Source organism: Suillus bovinus (assembly GCF_016758785.1).
Source record: "Suillus bovinus strain UH-Sbo-P2 chromosome Unknown EDB93scaffold_16, whole genome shotgun sequence".
NCBI classification, from domain to species: Eukaryota; Fungi; Basidiomycota; class Agaricomycetes; order Boletales; family Suillaceae; genus Suillus; species Suillus bovinus.
Window position 1 is genome coordinate 298085 of NW_024542072.1, and position 17077 is coordinate 315161.

Genomic DNA, 17077 nt, shown 5'->3' on the forward strand with positions numbered 1-17077 from the left:
TTCCGACCGAATCCTACCGTTTCTTGTTTCTTTCCACTGTCATCAAAGTAATTTTTCTATCATAATTCTTCTGTTTGATTGGCGGCATCCTAGCAATTCGTCGACAATGCGACCACGAAGCTCGGTTGCACAAGCGCCCGTCGATAACGGCAAGAAGTCCCGCAGACCCCCCAAAAAGCGTGCTCGTGGGTCTGACGTCGACGGAAATCAGCAAAACGTCGAAGTCGTCAAACCCGGTGCAAGGAGAGGTAAATGGCAGCCCAAGCCAGGAAAACTTGCTGCCCTGATGAATTTACCTCTGGACGTCTTATTCGAGGTTTGCCCCTTTTGCTATGGTCTTCATGTGTCTAGCGTCCAAATATGCTTTAGGTCTTTGGCCACTTGAATCCTTTGGATATCCTTCGTCTGGCTCGCACGACGAAAGAATTTAGACGCGTGCTCATGCATCGTTCTTCAATGTCCGTATGGAAAAATGCTAGAGACAACGTGCCAAACATGCCAGATTGCCCCCCTTTCTGGACCGAGCCCCACTATGCTAACCTTGCTTTTGATCCGCATTGTCACGTATGCCCTCAATCTTAATCATATTATGATTTCATCTCACATATAGGCAAAGGAATGCGGTGCTCCTGGTGTGCGAAACGTTGACTGGCGCATCGGCAGGCGTATCTGCGCAAAGTGCTCTAAGACTTGGTGCGCATATCTTTTTGAATGCACAACTTTACTAATCGAATCAATAGCATGGTAGATGCCTACCATGGGGAGTCCGTAATCAGCGGACTTGTCCCGAGTAAATATGGCAGTCTGTGTCGTTTATCCGTCATCTAATGAATAATTTTGAGTTCATATCTACAGAACGGGGTCGTCTTTTATTCTATCGCAAGGATGTCGAAGAGGTCCAGAAGAATTTGCATATACTCACAGGTTCAGACGGGCTTGAAGCCTATCGCGAAGAGCGGAGAATATTTGTCAAGGAAATGGAGACAGTAAGTAATCATTTCTTGTGATATAGGTATCGTAAACATTTTTGTCCAGCAAGCAAAAGCGCTAGAAGCGTGGGCGGCGTCTCAGGCTAAAGACCGGTCCGATCAGCTGGAGGATGCTAGGCGGGACAGGAAAACCGCGTAAGATACCAAGCGCAATTTCCCCAACGCTTAATCTGACATTTCCTAGGATCATCGAAAGGCTTACTGAAATTGGTTGGGGTGAAGAAATCGAACATATTCCATACACGGACGACTTGAGCCACCACAAGTTAGTCAAGCAACCTACGCGCCTGACGGATCGCAGTCTGTTTTTCTTTTGATGATTCCGAATTAAATTCTTAACAGTTGTTCAGTCTGGAATAACATCAAGGATGACATGATCAAGTACATGGAGGAGATGAGAAAACGACGTCTTGCGCGCGAGCGTAAAGCCCTGCTCATCGCCCGGAAGCGCACCGCTATTGGTGTTCTGCGTAGCTATAAGATCGCTCACCTCCCATTCACCGATGTTATGCCGGAGGCAATGGACTTCTGTTCCTTTCCCGATGTTATCGAAATTGTTGGACTGCCTACGGAGACAGAAGTTACCGAAGCATCCTTTGCGGACGTTGCTTCCCGGATGGATGATTTAGTACACTCCTGGCGCACTCGCATCCACTCCCAGCTCAGGGCTAGAGTCAAAAGTAATTTGCTTTTTGCCGAAAAGCGACGTGCGTCTGCGGAGCGAGTAACATCGGATCCACTATATCAAGAGTACGTGGAAAGCCTTGGTGCCACCATCGACGTCAAAGGCAAGAACAAGGAAGTATCGCTACCGGTACCTGATGACGCCGAGATCGATCAGATGATCCCGCTAGCGACAACTGTATTTCGCTGCAAATCATGCACGCCATCCATTGGACTCCCGGGCGATTCATCCGATAGTGAATTTGATGATTTCCTTGATATTCTGGGCGCACGTCGATCCAGATCCATTCCCCTTTTCTATCCCAAAGTCATGGGACATTGTTGCCTAACCAGATCGAAAACCTTACCTTGGGATTATTTTGCCACGGACGACCCCAACTTCCGGATTGATTATCCAATGAGCACCCGCACAAAGTGGAACACCCACCTTCTGCAGGTGGATGAACAGGCAAGCAAGGCTGCTCGTACCGTTGTGGAGGCATGCGGTGAAGACCCGCTCATCACCACTGCGACCAAAATGGATGAGTTAGACCCCCGCTTGGCCTGCCTAGACTGCATAAAGTGGTCAAAGGATGAGGTGAATCAAGGCGAGGTACCCGTCTTCACTTGGCGTTCAGCGGTCTGTACTCTACCGTTCCATGTTTCTGATTTCACAGCTTCTTACTGGTTTGTAGGTTCAGCACAGAATGCGGGGACATCGCCCTGACTGTCAGCCACCTAAATGGAAGAAACTCGAGGGTAAATTACTCGAAGAGTCCAATCGAAATGCTCGCGAGATGCATATAACCATTTTCGATTTCCAATCTTTCGCGGATGTCACCCAACCTGCAGGCATCATCTGGCTGTGCGTCCACTGCATGGATTTGCCATCAGAGAGAGAATGCCATGAAATCGGCAAAATGAAGAATCACCTTTCTACAATGCACGTTCTGCTCTTCTCATCGCACTCAAGATATTGTCGCTTACTGATTCGTAACATTAGTCATGGCATTGAAGAGCCTGTGGAAGATCAAGATTATTACAAGGATTATGAAGCGCCGCAGGGCCGCAGACCAGACTTCAAACCTTCTGACTCCATAGTCACTTTGCAAATGGAAAGGCCGCCTTATGTTCCTCTACCTAGGCACGGTTTCTTTGACTCTGAGGATGAGGACGATGACGAGGCTGATTATGGGGACTTCTACGACGAGGATAACTTTTATTTGAGTAACTCTTTCTTTCCTATCTTCTGATTAGAACAATAACATTTGCTCATAATTGCTGCCCTATAAATTCGTACTTAATCCGAGTCTTAATCTTACTGGACACACTTCTTGACGCAGCAAATTTCAACACATTCTACATACATACATCCTCTTCTCCAGTGTCCATGCCGATGAACAATTTATGATTAATAATGTCATTCAAACAAGAGCGACTGAGTATATTGGGTAAAATAATGCTGTAGATGATTCAAACTACTAGTTCTCCTTCGACACTCGCGGCGTCGAGCCCAAGTCGAGGAAGAATAGCTTCATATCGGTCACGGTCAAGTTTCCTCAAATATTTAAGAATCTTGGCTCGCTTGTGTACAAGCTGACGAAGACCCCTGCGGTTGTCTATGTCCTTGCGGAATTCCAAAAGGTGCTTCCATAGCCCGCGTATTTGGATCGTCAGCAAGGCGGCTACATCCAGAAGCTTCAGCACAAGTCAGCGTTGAGAAAATTCTGTGGTAAGCACCTTGTACTTCAGGGCGGCCAGTGTCAAATGGATTTTCCGGGGGAGAAAACAGTTTGAGGCAACGGCGGCGGTTCTCGAATGCGAGACCTTTCGCATTTGCATTGCGTAAATCAATAACCTTTGCGAACATATTCGCTTTGGTCTTTTCGTTTTTCATCGCTTCCTGCATTTCGCTAACTACGTCCTCGCTGAACTTGGTCACGCCCTCCTGGGCCGACAGCGGAGGTAACACTTTGAAAAGCAGCTCCTTGGACCTCCCAGTAACGCCAAAGCTTAGATGCGGCGGAAGCTCGATGTCGCCTTCGGGACTGTGAATGATCTCAGGGACAGAATCAGAGTATAGCGCGTCCTGCGTGATGACAGCCTTTGCAAGGTCACAGCTCCGCCATTTGTGATCCTGCCCTGGACGGTGACCGAGAACAGCATATTCGCGTTGCGCATCGAATGCGAGCTTATGATTTATGCGTGCCTGCACTTTGGAGATCTTCTCATGTCGGGCTTGTTTGCTCGACAAGCGGGCATTGAGAACTGCTGAAGTATGGAGTGATGAACGGCTGGACGACGCGACGGATTGTGAAGCTACACTTTGTCAGAAATAGTCAGAACATCATGAAGCTGAACACACCGTTAACTAGGCAAGACTTGAACATAGCAAACCCAACGCGCCCCCGTCCAAAAACTTGAAGTTGGCAAGGAAGATTAATGAGCCGTGGGAATTTTTGTGTACATTTCCTGAGGTTTTGAAGATCAAGACTTCGAGCGTTACAGCCGTATAGCACACGATGGCGCCCATAAAAAAGACCAAGGCTTCACCCAAGGTCCGCTCTTCTGGATCCAAGGAACCATCACTCAAAAAAGTGAAAGGCGAGAACTTTTACCGCAATGCAAAACAAGTCTCCCGTCTCAAGATGCTGTCTGGGGGGAAGGCCATCCGCGACAAGGATGGCAAGATAATTCAGGCTGCTGCTTTTCAGAAGGGAGAAGATGAGACAAAACCTGGTCGAGTTCAGCCCGATCGTAGATGGTTTGGTGAGCTGCGTCGGGATATGTGTAGGCTATTGCTAATAAAAATAATAGGCAATACACGAGTGATCTCACAGACAGCTCTTGATCATTTCAGAACGAGTCTTTCGACGAAGAAGGATGACCCATACTCAGTGCTACTTCGCCGGAATAAATTACCCATGGCACTCTTGGACGATGCGTCTAATCCTAACACTCGAAAGGTAGGTTCTAGCCGATTTTACATTGCTTGTGAGCTGATATTATGTAGCGATCCCACATCGTAGAAACGGAACCTTTCAGTGAAACTTTTGGACCCAAGGCTCAGCGCAAGAAGGCTAGGATTGACGTCGGCACTTTTGAGGAACTGAGTAAATTAGGCACAGCTGCAGTGGAAGATGCAGAGCAAGCGGCCAATGCTCGAGAATTAGGTGTTTCATCACATGGTAATTCTCTTCACTCAAACATGTTCTGACCTTTTTGTTTTTGTAGCGCAATCTTTCGAAGTTCCCGAACTGAAAACCCACGCAGACTATATTGAACCCATTTTCGCCAAAGGAACGTCTAGACGCATCTATGGGGAGTTGTACAAGGTTATTGACTCTTCGGACGTTATCCTGCACATCCTCGATGCTCGAGACCCCCTTGGCACCATGTGCGAATCTGTACTCGAGTATATGAAAAAAGAGAAAGCGCACAAACAAGTTGTTCTTGTCATAAACAAGTGTGACTTAGTTCCCAATTGGGTTACCGTAAGCTTTTAGTGACTTTATGTACGTGCCCCTGCTGAATGTGCCGCAGGCAAGGTATATCCAACATCTAACACCTCGATACCCTACAATTGCCTTTCACGCATCACCGAATCACTCGTTCGGCAAGGGCTCTTTAATTCAACTTCTTCGCCAATTCTCCCAGCTTCATTCAGATAAGAAGCAAATTTCCGTTGGATTTGTCGGATACCCAAATGTGGGCAAGAGCAGCGTTATCAATACGCTGAAGAGCGGTAAGGTCTGCCGCGTTGCCCCTGTACCAGGAGAAACCAAGGTACGCGTCAAGAATTACTGTTAAAATGCCTAACCCAATATATTTCACTCTGTGAGCTTAGGTTTGGCAGTATATCACATTGACCCGGCGGATATATCTCATCGACTGTCCCGGGGTAGTCCCCACGTCCGCAAACGATTCCCAGGCGTCCACTGTGCTGAAAGGCGTGCTACGTGTGGAAGCCCTTCCCGTACCGTCTGAGCACATTCCCGCACTCATGTCACGCGTCAAGCCTTTGTACCTCTCACGAACGTATGGTGTCGCACTTCCGGACCCCGACGATCCCTCTCGCTCGTGGGATCCGGAACAGTTCTTGGACACTCTTGCGCGGATGAAGGGACGACTATTAAAAGGCGGCGAACCAGATGTAAATGGTGTCGCTAAAATCATACTGAGCGACTGGGTGAGAGGCCGGATACCATTTTTTGTGTCTCCCCCTGAGCGGTCGGAGGAGCTGAACAAAACCGAAGCCAAATTAAAGGCGAGAAGTAAGGGCAAAGCGAAGGCTGTTGACAGCGGGAGCGAGGTTCTGGCGGTCAAGCAGAATTTGAAGACCATTACACAGAAAAACACGTTCCTAGCCGAGGACGTGCAGCCGTTGGATGAAGATGATGTTGAGGATGAAGAAATTCCCGCCACCCCCGAAGATCATACATCAACCGAGGATGAAGGTAGCGAACTCGGTAGCGAGGAGGGCAACGAAGATGAGGTCGACGAATTATCTTGGAACGATGTCTTCAACGATGGGAAGGAGCCAGTCAGCGAAGCTGTTGAAGCTGATTTGTCTTCGGCCGAGCAAGGTATGGTGTCATTTGTTCGCGATCTTTTAGACTGATCACGTCTACAGGTGACGCATCCGATATAGAGGCCACTGCCCCGACAAAGAATCCACGTATGAAGACGAACAAGGTATGGCATTTTTTTGTTGCTGTTCATTTCCTACGCTAACCAAGTATGTAGAAAAAAGCGGCGAATTTCTACACTAACACTAATGTGAAGAACAAAAATCGAAACAAGGCGGCTGTGATGAGATCTCTTCCTGTGGGCAAGAAGGGTGAAGGACGTAAACGGCGCTGATACTTGACTAGTTTATATGTTGCTGTATAAAGCGGTGTCTGGTACCCTGTTGTCAAAAGTTGACATTCGGATCTTTCTCGGTTCCTTTGAACGTGAAACCCTGCACGCCATTCACAACGATAAGACCCCAGACTCTGCTCGACATCTTCCAGCTTAATATTGTGGCCTAACGGCTTCAACATATTCTCACTAGTACTCCCCCGCTTTCCCCCTTATAACTTCAGTTTGGTCGGTTTGATCTCTCCTCGTCTCGCATTTTTTAATGTATTAGCTCTTTGTAACGAGTGTGTACCAGCCCTGTTGACATTTCGAAGTGCCCTGAACGCGTCAAATTATTACTCATTGGTAGACCTCAACCACCACTATCATTAATATTTTCAAGTCAAAACTCAAGCACTCACCGCACTCACGCCGCGCACGTACCTATTCTGTGCTGTTCTGCCACATCCATATCACCCCTGTACATATCCATCACCGAGCTAGCTGTTCCAAATTCTGCCTCTAACCGCTCCGCATGCTTTCTCTTCCTACAGCCTATGACATCGAGCGCAGCAGCGCCTTCCCATACCCCATTTCCTCGTATCCCCATCTCCCTTGTTGAGCGCGATGAGGATCTGGCGCTAAGGTTGGCAAAAAAGATGGCAGAGGATGTTGTGCGCAAGCAGGACATGTAATCAAGACAGCATAGAGACCTTTCCCCGACGCAGTTTTCCGGGTCCAACCTTACTAAATAGCGTCAGTCGAATGGTAACCATGATGGTTTTTGAAAGGATCTATTAGAGGTCGTGCGTCATACCATTGGCAGGCACGCTAGTGTGAGGACACTAGCTCTCTTTATAACCCAGATTTGTGAAAATGCCCGAAATCTGGTACGAGGACTGCGTGGGAAAGCATATAAGCTGATTATCTATAAACCTTCGATTGAGATTTAACCGAACCACCCCATCTTGACTTTTGTCCTCCATGTCTGCTACCAAAGTCCACGCTCGCCAGGTAAGTCTTCATGTCTCCAATTGAAAATTTGACTTGAATACTTGCAGATCTTTGACTCTCGTGGCAACCCCACCGTTGAGGTCGACCTTTACACGGATAAAGGTACGAGATCGAACGCGATCTAACGTTAGGACTTTCTGCTCTTACACGTATTTCTTAGGTCGTTTCCGTGCTGCTGTCCCCTCTGGTGCCTCCACTGGTGTCCACGAAGCTGTCGAGCTTCGCGATGGCGACAAAGCCAACTACGTGGGCAAGGGTACATATCCCTATTCATGAGCACAAGTCACGTCCACTGAACATCACCCAGGTGTTTCCAAGGCCGTCAACAACGTGAACACTGTTCTTGGTCCAGAGCTTATCAAGTCTGGCCTCAAGGTCACCCAGCAGAAAGAGATTGACGACCTCCTGATCAAGCTCGATGGCACTCCTAACAAGGGCAAGCTCGGTGCCAACGCTATTCTTGGCGTTTCTATTGCATGCGTGGAGGCTGGCGCTGCAGAGAAAGGTGTTCCTGTATACCAGCATCTCGCTGAGCTGGCTGGTGTCAAGCCCCCCTATATTATGCCTTGTCCTGCGTTTAACGTCATCAACGGTGGTTCGCACGCAGGCAATAAGTTGGCATTCCAGGAGTTCATGCTCCTTCCTACCGGTGCAACTTCGTTCACCGAAGCGATGAAAATCGGTACAGAGACCTACCACACGCTGAAGAAGGTCATCAGCGCAAAATACGGTATTGATGGTATGTAATGTGTGCATTGTTGTCCTATTTGTATTCGGGGTTGAATTATGTGCTCCAGCCGTCAACGTTGGTGATGAAGGTGGATTTGCTCCCAATGTCTCGGGAGCTGACGAGTCTCTGGAGCTCCTCATGGAGGCCATCAGCAAGGCCGGATACGAAGGCAAGATCAAGATTGCTCTTGATGTTGCTTCATCCGAGTTCTACAAGGACGGGAAATACGACCTTGACTTCAAGAACCCTAACTCTGACCCTCAGAAGTGGATCTCTGGCACTGAGCTCGCAGACCTTTATCTCAGCTACGTCAAGAAGTACCCCATTGTCTCCATCGAAGATCCTTTCGACCAAGACGATTGGGAGGCATGGACCCACTTCACCAAAAATAGCTCAGTCCAGATTGTTGGTGATGACTTGACTGTTACCAACCCTCTTCGCATCAAGACGGCTATTGAGAAGAAGGCATGCAATGGTCTCCTCTTGAAGGTTGGTGTTCATCATTTTTCAGACAGTCATGTCGTTTGACACTTGCACTTTCAGATCAACCAGATTGGTACCATCTCGGAATCCATCCAGGCGTACGTTACTGCTACCATGGGTATGAACCCTGGCTAACGATGTTTTAGTGCACAACTTGCTCAGTCTGATGGTTGGGGAGTTATGGTGTCACACCGCTCTGGTGAGACGGAGAACACCATCATTGCTGATTTGGTCGTTGCCCTCGGAACCGGTCAAATCAAGACCGGTGCGCCCGCTCGTAGCGAGCGTGTCGCAAAATACAATGCATTGTTGCGCATTGAGTGAGTGGCTGTTTTGCACTGAAGGAAACTTTGTTGATCGTTTGTCAGGGGCGAGATCAAAGACGGAGTTTACGCTGGCGACCAAGGTCTTTCCGCTGGTTTGGTGGCACCTGCTCTGCTCAAAAAGTAGATGGAGAGATGCATGGAGCGACGAGAAGTTCAACTGTATGATTCATCATTTAGGTAAATGCCATGTTGACAAGTGCACGTTTGGTCATGACGATAACCCAACCATTTTCAAATGCCTGAGTCGTCGCGATACATCGAGATTTGAAAGTAGCGCAGAAATGGTATTCTTGTTGTTTTCTATGACCGTTCAGATGCGATTGCAGGGATTGAGGACAAGAATACTATTTCCCAGTAGCGCCCAGGACAGGTACTCCAATAAAGGTATCGGCATCGTCTACCTAGTTCCAGCATCATCCGTGTTACCCCCACAAGCTTACCAGAGACGAGGAGCACGCCAGGGGAACATTTCTTCATCCAGACCTTCGGTAAATGAATAAGAGCAGCTTAGGCTTTCATAAGCCATAACCTTTAACATCAGCCCGAAGTAGGTGGAGGAATAGCCATTCGTAAGCAAAGTCGATAAGAAAAATCTGGTTATCCCTCGATGACTCAAGTCACAATCAGGCGAAGAGGAGATCTCGCAGAGGGTCGATGGTAAACCAGCTCAACAACTGGTGTTAAGGAAACAGACAATGTGCGGGCCACATCCGGGAGAGTTTGGAAACGGTGTTACAGTTTCGAATGGATATATCGTCCTGCGGATCCCAGCATCCACCAAATCCCATTACTTTGGTGATATGTGAAATGGTACCACAAAGATCGAGTGAGCGCAGTGGAGTCCAAATATTTTGGCGGTCTCGGTGAAGCCCTGAGGTCACGAGCATCGCAGTCATGATGTCACACTCGCCGCTCTAAAACGTCATCCAATGAGCGCATATTCGACCGTTCGCGGGACCGATTGCGATTCTCCGTATGTCACGATGCTTCTGTGCGGATATATCAGAGCTTGAACCCTGAGACAAACAATTATAGAGTGATATATGGTCTGGTATGAATTTTCAAATTCTCGACTCAAATATTCTTGGGGCCGAGTATCGGTCCTACGAGAGCTTCTGGACTATCGGTTCTCCACATGTCGCGGTGCTTCTATCACCCCTCTGATAGAGGCAGATAATTATAGACTCCATGTACAGCGATTGCCACGGAGCTTTGGAGTTGAGGCTATATCATGTAGAATGGTTTTCAACGAGCAACATGAGCAGAATTGTTATGACACAATTCACTCCTCGAGTGAGTTGGTGCATATGACTGCTCACCTTGCGGGTTACTGGCTGCCAATCGTAGTTACTTCCTCTGGATTCAGCAGGGTGATGATGGAAGAAGTGTTGCGTAATGGTGAGATTGCCGTTGCAACTTTGCGCAAGCCCACCGTCCTTGAGGACCTCACGGCCCAGTAGACGCGCACTCATCTCCTAATAGTACTCCCCCTAGACGTGGCGCAGGTAAAATTTGTCTTTGTGCATGCCAAGGATCCCTTTAGGCATGTCGACATCGTATATAACAATGCGGGGCAGGCGACATTTCAGGAGTTGAAGGGGATGCTGTTGGACCGTGCCACAGGGCACTCATGAATGTCAATTTCTTGGGCACAGTAACGGTAAGCTTTGAGGCGGTTAGATTCTTTGAGAATCCGGAGGGGGGATGCTCATTCAAGTATCGAGCCTGGCAGCAACCACTGCAGTCTCGCTTGTGGAGTTCAACACCACGTGAGTGTGTTGGTTAAGCGCCGTTGAGGCATTTGGTGTTCGTAGAAAAGCAGGTAAATTAGTTATGTTGTTTATGGCACATTGGTGACTTCAACTCATAACTGTTAGCCTTGAATTCGCTCACCGAGGTTCTGGCACAAGAAGGCTTCCCGCTTAGAACGTTTGTTTGAGTAATTAATTCGGAAGGGATGATAGTCGCTGACCGCTGAGCTCAGTAGTCATACAAGTTCGTGAATGTCCATCCAGGTTGGACGCCTATGCCCATTGTATTTGGTCGGCGACGATGGACGATGAATACTTGCGCAAAAGTGTTCAAGAAGGCATTCCAGGCCTTGTGCACCATGACATGCATATCGGCATGGACTCGCCGAAGTGTGTGCATGCAAAAATTGGGCGGCTGCAAGGTGAGCTAATGTGAAATACGAAGGTTCATTTACATTGATGTTCTGAGTTTCTCTGGTCACGGTCACGGTCCAACTTAACGCCGTTGAAGGCGCTTGGCATCCGGATACTCAAGGAATCCATCTCCCTTGTAGAACGAATCATTAAAATTTGATGCTTCCACGTTTCAAACTTATACCGGGCACTGCGGCTTGATATCCGAACATCAATGTGCAGTCGCGCACTGCGAGTCATGCTGTCATATGTCATACATGATACTACCAAACCGAGGATCATACTAGAAGACTTCGAATGCCCACTATCAACTTCTCTTCCGACTCTCTTCTCATCGACATCTCTAAGCCTGCTTCGGCCCCAACAACTCCCCCATGTATAGGATGAAACTTACACCCTGTGCCCTATCTCCTCCCCTACCGCACGGCTATCTCGAGCGCCAACACGACGTAAGTCAACGTTCTTCAATTTGTTGGAGGCAAAGCGTAAACTCAAAGGATCCTAGTCTCATACTTACGAGCTCAGATCCTTTTTCAGACATCTTCCATTCATCTCTCCAGCCCTTTATAACTTTTGGGCCGAGTTACTCTCCACTGTTTTTGTGTCATACGCTGAATCCTTGAAGATACCAGGGAATGGTACCAAAAAACTCATTCCAACGAAGGTCACAACTTACCCTGCCTCGCGAAAACAGTTTCAGGGACTCTGTTGGATGTTCCACGTCCGACCTCGAGGACGAATTCATGCCATCGCTGAGTTCACCGCGATATTCCGCATCTCCTGCTCATATCCGACCGTCTCCACCCTCTAATCGACTCTCTCAAGAGCCTGTACCTCAGTCTCGGCGAGGTACATCCTCGTCAATATTTACGGCCTCACTGCGACTAAAACGCGTACCTGCCCCCCATTTTCCAACTCCTAAAGATCGTTTCCGTGCATGTGTTCGCAAAGTGATATCCATGCACCGGAAGACAACTGCCCTTTTGGGCTTCGGTCTCGCCGGTGCAGAACCTGGAGTCGACCCGCGCAGGCAGTCCGCATATTTTCATTACGCACACATTCACGAACGCTGCGAGATCCAGATCGCCGACTATAGCACCGTGAGGAGCAACTTTGCAAAGATGGATAATGAGCGTTTTGTACAAATGTTGAATGACGAGGGAAGTTCAGAGAGGGAGCCGTGGGTGAAGGTGAGGTGGATAAATGTATGCGGCATCAGCTGGGATGTGATGAGTGCGCTTGCCCTGAAGTATGGTATGTAAATGGTTATGATGCACCATGCGAGGTATTGATAATCATCGTGTGTAGGCCTTCACCCGCTCGCCCTTGAAGTTATCCTGCACAAACACGGACACACGCGCTCTAAAATGGACTACTACAGTCAACATCTCTTTATCCATGTCTTATCTCATACACTCGCTTCCTTTTCATCTCCGAACTCCTACACACCAGAAGACGAAGACCTACCACGTAGCTCCTCACCAGGTCCAATGACGCCAGGGGACTACCACGAGTATTTCAAGGATAACGACGTCCATGCAGAGTCTGGGGATGAAGGTAGCGAGATGCATGGCAGCAGTGCACCTGCAACCTGGCGACTTGGCAGCACCATCAGGACTAGAATGTTACCGAAAGCTGACACGGAGAGTGTGCCAAGGGCCAGGGAGGACGGCTTAACCCCGCTAACGCCTGCTACACGGAAAGAGAGCGCGGTGCGTTGTATCTCTCGCATTTTCATTTTACGTCTTTTCTTGTTGTATTTTCTTTCTTCTTCTTTTGTTTTATCACCGACCTGCTTCAGCGCAATTCATCATATGTCAATTTGCACTTTTGTCGACGGTATCTTTTCCCCCCTCTCCTCTTAATCAATACAGCTTCAAACCAATACTCATCATAATGTTCTCCCTGCGCAGTCCCGAAAACGTCGGGAGAAAGCTCAGATGATTCTCACTGATCTGAAAAAGGCAGGCCGCGTGAACGTTTGCATTCACCCGATATCAATTTTCTTATTGAGAGATGGTGAGTACTGGACTCATTTGCCTGTTGTTTCATCATTGTGTTCGTTTCCCGCCACATTACTTCCATCTTGGCATGGTTGTCTTGTCTTGTATCAATTAATGCCGATTGGGGTGTGCAGACATCCGGTGGCCCACATGTATCATGATTTATGGTGCATATATCCCGATTTTGAGCCAGCATTGACCGTTGAGTCACTAGTACTATATGGACATATACCGCGACTTGTGCGCACTCTTGCTCTTGCTCTGACGTATATGCTTCGAGTTTGAGCTGCATCCCGACAATAGCTGACTCTACCTGACACAGGCACAGTGATCTCTGTTATGCCATCCGATTTCATCGACTTTACAGGTTCCATCATGGCGCGTCTCCGACAGCCTGACACGGGGCTGCGTGCATCTGCAGACCCTAGTCTGCTTGTTCAAAGTCTGCTCGACCTCATCGTGGACTCTGCACTCGAGGTAGTGGATGCATTCCATGAGAAGATATTGCAGTTGGAATACGATGTATTGATGAAGCCAGATATGAAAGTGGTTACAAGGCGTGCGCGTTATCCCCCTTGTCCGTGTCTATTTGCGTTGACAACCCTGAAACCAGTGCATATGCTTTCCGGTGATTTGATGTTGCATAAGCGGACCCTTGGGCCCCTCAAGACAGTGATTTTGGGGCTACGGCGGTACGACGAGGAACGGTGTGCTGCACTTCTCTCGCCTACTGAGAAAGAGGTACAAGAGCAAAGCAAAGAGAAAGTGAAGGGGTTCATGTCCCATAAGAGCAAAATATACCTGGTGTGTTGTGACTGTTTTCAACCCTTCGTATAAGTTTTGGCTGAGTTGAGATGCTGTGGCAGGCGGACGTATATGATCATATGGAATATATACTTACAAGCATGGATATGTTCGCAGGGATCACAGAAAACCTGATCAACTACACGTTCAATGTGAGTAATTACTTCATCTCATTTTTTTTTCGCGCTGATTGATGTGAGCAACAGATGAAATCACACGAGATGAACGTAATCATGTGAGCGCATTTTTTTATTTCATCGGTATGTCTCGAGTTCATGTCGACTATCAGGCACCGCCTCACCCTCGCAACTCTCATATTCCTCCCGCTGACATTGCTCACGGGTTACTTTGTGTGTTGCTTCCCATCTCAATTACCGCACTAAGTCTAACGTACTGCATAGGGAATGAATTTCAAATCCATGTGGAGTGTCAATAACCATTCCGACGCCCTGTACGTATCTCATCTGTCCCGACCTCGCATGAAACTCGAGGCTGACGTATGCGCGCGCATAGATTTTGGAAGATCGCGATCCCCGTCATGGCACTCGTGATACCCTTAGTGGTCAGACTTCAAGCGTACTGCACATTTCGCTGAGAGGCAGTGGGCGGCAAGGTTGTTGATCGTGCGTCATTGTTTGGTTTGTGTGCTATATATGTTCATAATGGTCTGATAGACTTATCAAGGGCGAGTTGGCATGGATGCCACTGACCGATGGCCGCAAAATTTAGCACGGTTGTTTTATCTGACTTTACGCAGTTGATCTTCCTTCATAGATTTCGGAACATTTGACGATGATCGCTGGTGCTGGATATGTCTTGTTTTCTATGGGTTGTTAGAGTGTAACTGTACTCGTTCATAACTTCTTGTTCTTGACGTGCCGGTCTTTACTCAAGTGGTTACTACAAGTGGTTACCGCTGCGCGGCTCGTCTTGTAAAAGGACATTCTGTACGAGTTTGCGTCTACTTCTAGAGCATTTTTTGTGTATCAGTATGTGTAAAATATCACATCCGAGTCTGCGTGCATAGTCCGACTGCCAGTGTTGGGTGTTAATTGTGTGGAATGAGCACGCACAAGTTGGAGTACTTATTCCACATAGAGCCTACGCTTGATACACGTGGGGATATTTGTACTTTGTGGTTCTGCTGCTGTAGTAGACAATAATAAACGTTGAATACCTGCGGCTGAATGGTAGGGCCGAAATTGGGAAGAGAGTCTGGCAGAGAACGGGAAATCGGGAGCGGAGGTGAATAAGTGTTGCAATATTGGAAAGTAGTAACTCAGAGTGCTACAGTGGCCCATCTAAAAAAACTCGAGTCAGCAGATGCAGGTACGACTTCAAAACTTGTTCTGAACAAGCCCGTCGTGGCTCTTCAAAGTTTATGTACCTTTTGGATCTCTCGGAGCCAATCATGATCACTGGGTCAATATACATTTCAGGAGTCATCGAAGAGACTGTGATCCATGACCAGTCGAACGAAGGCGACGACCGGTCAAGAGTGATGAAAAAGTGCTGAGGTCATCACTTACGAGGAGTCATGGACCATTGTTTATAAGGTTTGTTGTACAGTGCAAGCACAAAGCACAAAGCCCATGCGGTTGGTGTAAATGCAATACAAGGTACTAGATGTTACAACGCAAACTAAGTAGCGGAAGAAGAGGAAATACCTAGACGGGCTGCTGCTTTGGCACTAATGAATTGGTACGGGGGAAGTGACCTGTATACTAATTTCATGATCCCGAGCCTACAATGCGGTCACATCAGACCGTTGCTATATTCAAACAGAGAACACGTACCCATGTCACAGTAAGCCGATCCTGTTCCAAGAATATACAGGAATCACCTGTCGGCAAAGGCGTGCGACAGACCATTGCAATGAATGCACGACTCGAGAAGATATCTTTACCGAAGGAGTCAGTCACCTGCTCCGACTTACAAATGCGGAGATCTGGCGAGTCAGGATCATTGACATCCGAACGAGCAAGGACTCGCTTATTGAAGTCCCAGATGTGCACATAGAAGTAACCCTCAGTGGCGAGCCCTTTCAGTCTTTGACCTGGATCAGGAATATAATCTTGGGGAAGGTCATAGGCCATTTTGCTGCCAAACACGCTGATTTCGCGAGATTCGTGACAGTAGCTTTTGTGGTGCCGAAAGTAATGCGTATGTTGAGGTCCCCAGTCTGACCAAGGAATCTCGACGGGCATATCTGAGTGCAAGGCCATGTCAGAGAAAATGGCCATATCGATGACTAGGATAGCATTCCCCGCTTCGGAAAGAAACTGTAGAACCATAATCTGCAACTCCAGGGAGGGCAACATAGCTGGGCATGAGTCCTGGGCGTGCTGCTTTGCCACGGAATGATGGGTGGCCATGGAGAATGACTTCGTCTGTGGGTAGATGGCGTGTCTTAGGAAGGTGATATGTAATTCGGCGCTGAGGCGGCCCATCGAGCCCTTGTAACGTGTACAAGTATATCGAGTCTGAACCAATGATGACAAACTTCTGTTCGTCGATTGGATGGAAATCGTAACGGTGACACAATGAGTCCTCCGGTTGACATAAAAAATGCTACTTATGTTGAGCAGCAAGATTTTTCCAGACAGAGAGAACTTACGCTATATGCAAATCCCTTCCTCAAATCAATGACTTGTATGAACATGCCGGATACAAACCAGTCATCCATGCCCTCTAGGCAATAAATGACAAATACACGATCACCACAGATTATAGGCGGATCCAAAGCAGCACAGTAATAGCCAGGTGCATCAAAGGTATGTCTGCACTCCAAGGAAGCGCACGCAGCATCCGGATGTGGACGCTGCGATGAAGCCAGTCGAAACTCCATCCAACAGATATCGTGATCTTGTTCTGCACCAGTCACGACACAATCATCAGGTTCAGAAACTACAACCATAAGATCCTGCAGAGGGTCGAAGGCATCATACAACGGAGTCCAGTGTCGTGGAAATATATCATGGATAGACCACGTGGGGTAGAGTGTGGGATTCGTGTTGCAATCCTGAATGTAGAAATTGTCCACTGTATCGGGTGACCA

The 17077-nt window shown here is 47.9% G+C and overlaps 6 protein-coding genes across 6 annotated transcripts; 4 read left to right on the top strand and 2 right to left on the bottom strand.

Moving 5' to 3' along the window:
* The first annotated feature begins 18 nt into the window (after positions 1-18).
* EDB93DRAFT_1135319 (uncharacterized protein) lies at positions 19-3082 on the top strand. Its single transcript, XM_041449108.1, has 10 exons — positions 19-316; positions 370-564; positions 617-693; positions 741-802; positions 856-986; positions 1036-1124; positions 1174-1289; positions 1340-2292; positions 2348-2595; positions 2656-3082. Exons 1-10 carry the CDS (start codon positions 107-109, stop codon positions 2903-2905), a joined length of 2331 nt encoding a protein of 776 aa, XP_041309377.1. The 5' UTR covers positions 19-106; the 3' UTR covers positions 2906-3082.
* On the bottom strand, positions 3083-4125 carry EDB93DRAFT_1224033 (uncharacterized protein). Its single transcript, XM_041451188.1, has 3 exons — positions 4018-4125; positions 3393-3971; positions 3083-3337 (listed from the first exon to the last, which is right to left on the bottom strand). The coding sequence occupies exons 1-3, from the start codon at positions 4040-4042 to the stop codon at positions 3126-3128; spliced, it is 816 nt and encodes a 271-aa protein (XP_041309378.1). The 5' UTR covers positions 4043-4125; the 3' UTR covers positions 3083-3125.
* EDB93DRAFT_221838 (NGP1NT-domain-containing protein) lies at positions 4120-6686 on the top strand. Its single transcript, XM_041455765.1, has 8 exons — positions 4120-4421; positions 4470-4618; positions 4666-4825; positions 4887-5146; positions 5196-5438; positions 5500-6238; positions 6286-6347; positions 6399-6686. Exons 1-8 carry the CDS (start codon positions 4175-4177, stop codon positions 6513-6515), a joined length of 1977 nt encoding a protein of 658 aa, XP_041309379.1. The 5' UTR covers positions 4120-4174; the 3' UTR covers positions 6516-6686.
* Positions 6687-7120: 434 nt separating this feature from the next.
* On the top strand, positions 7121-9259 carry EDB93DRAFT_221899 (Enolase, C-terminal TIM barrel domain-containing protein). The gene is made up of 8 exons (XM_041455766.1): positions 7121-7508; positions 7556-7610; positions 7669-7764; positions 7816-8247; positions 8306-8727; positions 8782-8819; positions 8868-9041; positions 9090-9259. The coding sequence occupies exons 1-8, from the start codon at positions 7479-7481 to the stop codon at positions 9169-9171; spliced, it is 1329 nt and encodes a 442-aa protein (XP_041309380.1). The 5' UTR covers positions 7121-7478; the 3' UTR covers positions 9172-9259.
* Positions 9260-11749: 2490 nt separating this feature from the next.
* On the top strand, positions 11750-14792 carry EDB93DRAFT_221576 (uncharacterized protein). Its single transcript, XM_041455764.1, has 11 exons — positions 11750-12466; positions 12521-12924; positions 13126-13231; positions 13538-13774; positions 13829-14019; positions 14082-14171; positions 14226-14254; positions 14309-14369; positions 14421-14470; positions 14533-14642; positions 14694-14792. Exons 1-10 carry the CDS (start codon positions 11848-11850, stop codon positions 14612-14614), a joined length of 1869 nt encoding a protein of 622 aa, XP_041309381.1. The 5' UTR covers positions 11750-11847; the 3' UTR covers positions 14615-14642; positions 14694-14792.
* Positions 14793-15397: 605 nt separating this feature from the next.
* EDB93DRAFT_1135337 (uncharacterized protein) lies at positions 15398-16407 on the bottom strand (the record flags this gene model as incomplete). Its single annotated transcript, XM_041449109.1, is given in 6 exon segments — positions 15398-15473; positions 15499-15522; positions 15533-15535; positions 15556-15763; positions 15816-16342; positions 16377-16407. Coding segments are annotated over 3 exon segments (612 nt in total), but the record flags the coding sequence as incomplete, so codon positions are not given.
* Between the last annotated feature and the right edge of the window lie 670 nt (positions 16408-17077).